Source organism: Colossoma macropomum, unplaced genomic scaffold, assembly GCF_904425465.1.
Source record: "Colossoma macropomum unplaced genomic scaffold, Colossoma_macropomum, whole genome shotgun sequence".
Classification (NCBI taxonomy): domain Eukaryota; kingdom Metazoa; phylum Chordata; class Actinopteri; order Characiformes; family Serrasalmidae; genus Colossoma; species Colossoma macropomum.
The window spans coordinates 26,864,922-26,871,853 of record NW_023494787.1 but is presented as its reverse complement, the minus strand read 5'-3'; the positions used below and the strand labels follow the sequence as shown (position 1 = coordinate 26,871,853).

Here is a 6,932-nt window from a genome sequence, read left to right as displayed (position 1 = left end):
GTTCGATGTGTATTAAATTGAAAATGATACAAAAATATTTGATGTTTTACCTTATAAACTCTTTTTTTTCGTAAATATACACTCATTCAAAATATGATACCTGCAACACATTCCAAAAAAGTTGGGACAGAAGCATGTTTACCTCTGTGTTACATCACCTTTCCGTTTAACAGCACCTAATAATTGTTTTGGGACTGAAGACACCAACTGATCCAGTTTTGAAAGGGGATTTTTGTGCAAGATACAAGTCTTTGGGTGTGTAACCATAAGGTCTTCGTTGTTGTGTTATGAAGTTAATAATGTGGTACACATTTTCAAAGGGAGACAGTTCCGGACTGCACGCAGGCCAGTTTAGCACTTGCTCTCTCTGTTTACATGGCCATGCTGTTGTAACATGCAGAACATGGCTTGGTGCTGTCATGTTGAAATAAGCAGCGCCTAAAAGGCAGCATTTGTTGTTTCAAAATGTCACATTAAAGTTTTCATTTGTTTAGGTTACCTACTTATATCCCCCCATACCATGACTTTACAATAGAAATAGTCAGGAGGGTCCTTTTCTTTTTCAGCCCAGAGAACACAAAGTGACTTGTCAGACCACTATATTATTATATATACCACATTTTCACCATGCATTAGTTCTTTTCAGATGAGCTTGAGCCCAGAAAAGTCGTCAGTGTTTGTGGATGTTGTAGATATGACGCCTACTGTGCACAGTACAGTCTTAACTTTTATGTTTGCAGTGAAGAAGGGCGTTTAATGACGGTTGTTTGTCAAAGTATTCCCAAGCACATACGGTGGTATCCATTACAGAGGCATGCTGATTTTTTAAATGCAGTGCTGTCCAAGGGGGCATATGTCATGGGCATTCAGTTGTGGCTTTCAGCCTTGTCTTTTATGCACAGAGATGTCTCCAGAGGGCAAAATACCTAAAATTCTTATAATTGCTCGCTGAGGAACATTATTCTTAAACTATTGGATTATTTGCTGATGCATTTTTGGCAAAGAGGTGAGTCTGGACTCATCCTTGCTCATAAAGGACTCGTCTTTTCTGGACGCTCCTTTTATACATAACCATAATTCCACCATCTGATTAAAACGACCTGTTTAGTCTTGAATTGCTCCTCTCCCAACTTTTTTAGAATGTGTTGCGGTAATCAGTTTCAGAATGAGTGAATATTTATAAAAACAATGAAGCTGACAAGATAAAACATTTAATGTCTTTTTTTGTTTTTGTACTTTTTTGTTCAAATACAGGTCAAAGTAGATTTATGAATCACTGCTCTATTTTTATTTGCATTTTACCTACTCTCCCAATTTAATTGAAATTTTGTTTGCACAAGACTGGCACAACAGAAAAGTTGCATTTATTTATTTATGCACACATAAAACTAGGTAAACAAAGTATGCAAAGTTACCATATTCTCATGATGTCTCATGCTTTAGTTGTGAGTATTAAACACATTATTATTACAGTATTAGCAGGAATTACATATGTGGAAGCTTTTAGTGTAAATATAAACAGTTAAAGTTTGAACATCCCCAGTCAAGTTACTTTTATTTTTCAGAAAATCAACAAAAAGTTAACAGATACTCTACAGGGAGAAAGTGCATAATTTATGGCAGTGGGTAGCGCTGTCGCCTCACAGCAAGAAGGGCCTGGGTTCGATTCCCGGCAGGGCGACCAGGGTCCTTTCTGTGTGGAGTTTGCATGTTCTCCCCTAGTCTGCGTGGGTTTCTTCCCACAGTCTGAAGACATGCAGTCAGGCCAATTGGACATGCTAAATTGCCCCTAGGTGTGAGTGTATATGTCTCTCTGTCTGCCCTGTGATGGACTGGCGACAAGTCCAGGGTGTTTCTTGCCTTCTGCCCGTTGACAGCTGGGATAGGCTCCAGCTCCCCCTGTGACCCAGAAGGATAAGTGGCTTAGAAAATGTGTATGTATGTAAATTTCTATTTATTCATTTGCGAAGTTTAAAAAACAAAACAATAGTTAATGGCTTTTGCACAGCCCACATAATGTTTCATCCCCCTCCTGAGGAACATGTGTTCTGTAGCACTCAACAAAGCACTGTTGCACATGGGCAGGGTGGTTTTGGAACAGCCCAGTGTTTTTTTTTCTTAGACAGTCGCCTTCTGTTTTAGTGTGTAATGGCAACACAATATGACTGGTGTGGGAGATTTAATGGGAAATAGTGATATAAACTATGTACTTTTAAAAAACAACCATCCCCCTACACCACAAAAATTCTCTTGTATCATGTCACACAGTGGGAGTGCATGCCCCACTCATCCCCATCATCCCCCCAAATTTGCATGTAATTGGGTGCATAGTGATTAATGCTACTGACAGAACACCAGTACAGTTTTCACAATGTTTATTGATGAACTAGAAAATCGAGTTGCTAAAAGAATTGGAAAGAACACTGATTAAGCTGGTTTCGTCTGTTAAAAAAAAATACAATTTCATGAAGTTTACACACAGGTCAACAGCAATCTTACAACTGGTTTTCAATTCTTCAAAAATGTATCCTTTTATTATATTTTTTAACAGGATTAAATGTGTGTACAAAGTGTATGTCCCCCTCTCATAAAGGACCATTTACAAAACCATGATGCTTTTAAAATTTCAAAAATCATTTTAAAACTATAGCTTTTTTTTTGTAACAGGACTTTACCAATGCTGACGGACCAGCAGACAAAGACCAGCGAAGGACCAGCCTCCAGTCCACACTCTCTCGCTCGCTCTCTCTTGCTTTCTCTCTCTAACAATCTTCGTCCCTCACTAGCAGCTACCTCACAGAAACCACATTCAGCAGTATTGCACATTAAGCATGGAGGACGATTGTTCTGAGAGGGGGAAATGTGACAAGAAAAACCCCTGACAGGATTAGAGAAACAAAACGAAATGAAAAAAAAAGGCCAACAGAATCATGCAAACAGCAAAACCTATTCAGGTCTGGCTCTCCTATACAAGAGCTTTTTCTAACGAGCCAGTTAATCCTTGTACATTATTATAAAGAGGTGTCCAGACACGACTCTGGACATGTAGCAGAAGACACTTATCAACTAAACTCATCCTACATGACTGCTACCAGCAGAGGCCACTGTCTCTTTCAGTGACCACAGGTTGAGGCAAGGGGATGGACTCAAAGCTGGATTTAACTGACACTGTGTTGAAGACACAGCAAGCAAAAATATAGTTTTGTTGATTGCTCTGCTCTAATATTATTCCTAAAGGCATAAACTCTATTTCTACAACATGCAGACAGAAATTCTCTAAAAAGTGCTTTACAGCTTGACTCAAGCTCCAAGTAAACGTTTGTTTTGAGGGGCACTTAAATTGTACAACTTGATAAAAGACACACATCTAACACAAAAATAAGCATATTTCAGAGAGTTTTGGACCATGATTGCTTGCTCAATGTTGCTTCAGATTTTTTCGCTGATTTTAAAGATCATTTGGCACCATTTTAGTCAGCTTTGGGTCTGTTAAAAATCCTCGACCAAAATAATCAGAAGACTCAGAAAAACAGTCCGAACCTGATATAAAGACAGAATATACAATTTACCTCGAGACCACATATAATGATTAACATGTTAAGAAATAACCTATTGAATATCAACAAGATATCATCTCTTTAAGAGAGACTGGGCAATGTTATATGAAACATGAAAAAAAAAATATTTCAGACACATTTACTGATATACTTTCTCTCTCTATATATATATATATGCAATAGTGTCAACACATTTCTACAATATAAAGACGTTCTGAAATACTGAGTAGGCCTAAAATCACTCCGGGTTACAAAGCCCAGACGTCTCTAGTGTCTGTTCCCTTCTTGTTTTTTCTATCCCTCCCTTAAAAACGGAAAAAAAAACCCACTGACTAACATTTTGGCCAAAAGCAATGGGGTATGAATAACAACGGAATTAAGGTCAGAAATGGTGCTAAGCACATTTAGAGATAGATAGCCTAATGTGAACCTTTAAAATATGGCTGAAAATAAGGACAGCAAAGAAAAGCAGGATGTGGTGAGCTGAAGAAAAGGGAGGTAGAAGAAATATGGCAATGAAAAGATTTGGCTGGATAGTTTACATATGGGTGAGATTTAAACAGCAAAGCTAAACCTCATGAATTTACCCCTGTATTGACATGAATTCTCCCAATTCACATGCATTCAGATTTCATATGCACTGGAGGAAATTTTAGTGGCTCAGATAGATGGATGGACCTACTACAGTTGGAACAGGTTACAAACAAACTCAGAAAACATGCAAAATAAAAACAACATCCCCATAAAACCTCACCCTAAAAGGCCTGACACATGCTCACAAGGAACACTTTCCACCCAGTATCAAATACAATACATATCTGACTGGATATTAAAACCATGTCTGATAATTAGACAACATTCATTCTTTCAATCACAATAAGAGGCACCAAAAAAAAAAAATCACAATAAAAAAACATGAGTGTTTGCTAGTCTGAAAAATATTCTCAGCATATAACGATGCCAGAAATCAAATACATTTGATTGGTCTTGATTAGAGGAGCAGCGAATAAACAGCCTGGTCCTGTATCGGCATGTACGAGTGCCTCTGGTGACTGATGGCTCTTTCTTTGGAATACAATATCAATCAGAAAGACCTATTTACAAAAAAGCAACATTCAAACGGTGTGATTGGGCCAACATTAAGCAGCCTCTGGGGACCAAGGTTAAGGCTATTAAGGCCATAGACCGATACCAGCAGGTGCAGGAATGGGTGAGAGGGACAGATCTGGGCAGGCAGATATAGAAAAGCTATAGAAGCTTCCAGCATAAGGGTTTCCAATATCTCACTCTGATTGATGATGTATTTTGTCACTGTTCTGTGCTGCTCAGCTAGTCACATATTCCACCAAAGTGCTTTCATTGCATTTTAGAAAGAAGAGATTGGGCAAGGGATTACAGGAATGCTTAAAAGCAGAAAGAAAGAAAGAAAAAGCAAAGCCAAGCAACACAAACATGTCTGTCAAAGGGTCTAAATTAGCAATAAGCTAACAAAGCCTGATCAGGTGGTGATCACTCTGCACAACTGGCAGTCATAAAATACATCCTCTGTTGGGGATTGTCAAAGAAAATTTGTCCCAGGACAGACTGGAAGGGCAGAGTTTAAGTGCTTTTTGTTGTAAAACTGCAGTATTGGACAACTTCTGAACATCAATGCACTCCACAAACCCAATGTCCTGTAATAGTATCCTCAATATTATTATTATATTCAACATTACATTGCATTGTCAATGTAGTGGGCATCTGAGATGACTTTCAGTAACAATTTCTGAGATCCTTGATCTAAAACTCTGAGTTCCTGATTTTCACTTAATTTTGATCTCTTATTCACAGTTTTGTTAAAGCTTTTTTTTTTCTCCTTTTACCACTTTAAAAAAATTATTTTTCACATAAATCTATGGTACATGAAAATAAAATGTGGGTCTATACTGTATATAGAGTGTACGTCTGTATGTATTTACAAATGTAGCTATCTGTACAACGTTTTAGACCGCGACAGCCCATGAGTCATACAAAGAGCCCTTTCTGCCTCGCTGGAGGACAGGGCCATATAAATATTCTGATAGATCTTTTGGGCTGCTTGGTGGAAAAGTGACTCACACTTTCCTGTGAATAAACAGTGCAGTGTGCAGGAACAGCTCCGGCTCCAGCACAACAGATCTCAGACCTGTCCACAGGTCACAAGGCCTGGGGCAGACTGTTCTTCCTTTTTTTTTTTTAATTATAATTTTTTTTTAAGGGCTTCAAATTGTTCCCCTACCCATCCTAAAGTGGAGGTGTGAGTGCAAACTGCAGCTTTAAGAGTCTGGGCTTGTGTCAGCTGTCTAAGTTCATTAGCCGGCTGTCGCCCCGTTAAACTGCAGCATGGTTTTTCCGGGAGGTTGCTGGACAGCAGAGTGGCTGATAGGGATAGCTTCTCTGGGTGGACTGAAGTAGCAAGTGTGACATTCACTGTCAGTCTGAATCTCTTACTCCAGAAGCTGGTCCCTGGGCCCTCTAAGCTGGTTCCCAGCAGGCCCCTCCCCATCACCCGGCAGATTCTGTCCCACTGGACTGCGTCGCCTTGGTTCCAGCTCCACCACTGACAGCCGGAGACAGAGGAGCTCCGCTGTACCGATGTATTTGACCTTAAAGACAATTCTGACACGTTCAGTCTTCGTTTTCCCAAAACGGAGCTTTGAAAAAAACCAAGGCTATGGTTTGTCCACTGCGCTCTGTTGACTGCTTAGGCATGTCCTCCATGTTTGCCTTCTAAGCTTGTCCACACAAGCTTGTCCATGTACTTTAACAATACTGACAGATCATGAGCTGCCGTTGACTTGAATTTGTCCAAAGTGCTTGAAACCAAGCATTAATCTGTCTCAGGGACGACAATAAGAGTAGCCCTCAAATCTTATCTGCATTCTCCCTCTAGGCCTACAAGTACCTTCACCATGACTTCTGAAACCTGTTCTTCACCAGGAGAATTCCACTTAAGGCTGCAACATCTATTTAGCCCTTGTTCATCTTGTACAAAGATTTTAGCTCAATCTTGTGGTGCAGCTCTTGTTGGCTGATCTGAAACATTCAGGCGTTGAGAACGCTCCTCAGCAGATGACGGGAACCCCGTCAGTGTTGAAAATCATTCCGGTGGTGGGTTCATAAGTGCCAGCCAAGTAGTAGAGGTCCTCACTGTCCTGGTACTTCTTGGTTTTAATCATCTGTTCATACTGCTCCAGGCTAACCACCAGACACTTGTGAGAGATTGTCTGAACATCGTTCTCATCAACGTGAGAGGACTGGTACAGGGCCCGCTGCAGAAAGAAACATACTTCAAGTTAGATACTCTCATAGTTTTTCATTTACTGAGTGGGAGAAAAACATGTATTTGTATTTTTA

General features: G+C 39.7%; 1 protein-coding gene across 6 annotated transcripts in view; it reads right to left on the bottom strand.

Moving 5' to 3' along the window:
• Positions 1-2,358: 2,358 nt before the first annotated feature.
• The window catches only part of tnrc18 (trinucleotide repeat containing 18), a 66,628-nt gene continuing 62,054 nt past the window's right edge, over positions 2,359-6,932 (bottom strand). For all 6 annotated transcript variants that reach the window (XM_036566714.1, XM_036566716.1, XM_036566715.1 and 3 more), the window contains one exon: positions 2,359-6,847. In XM_036566714.1, coding sequence (XP_036422607.1) covers positions 6,641-6,847 — 207 coding nt within the window. In that variant the 3' untranslated portion in view covers positions 2,359-6,640. The remainder of the gene's footprint in view (positions 6,848-6,932) is intronic.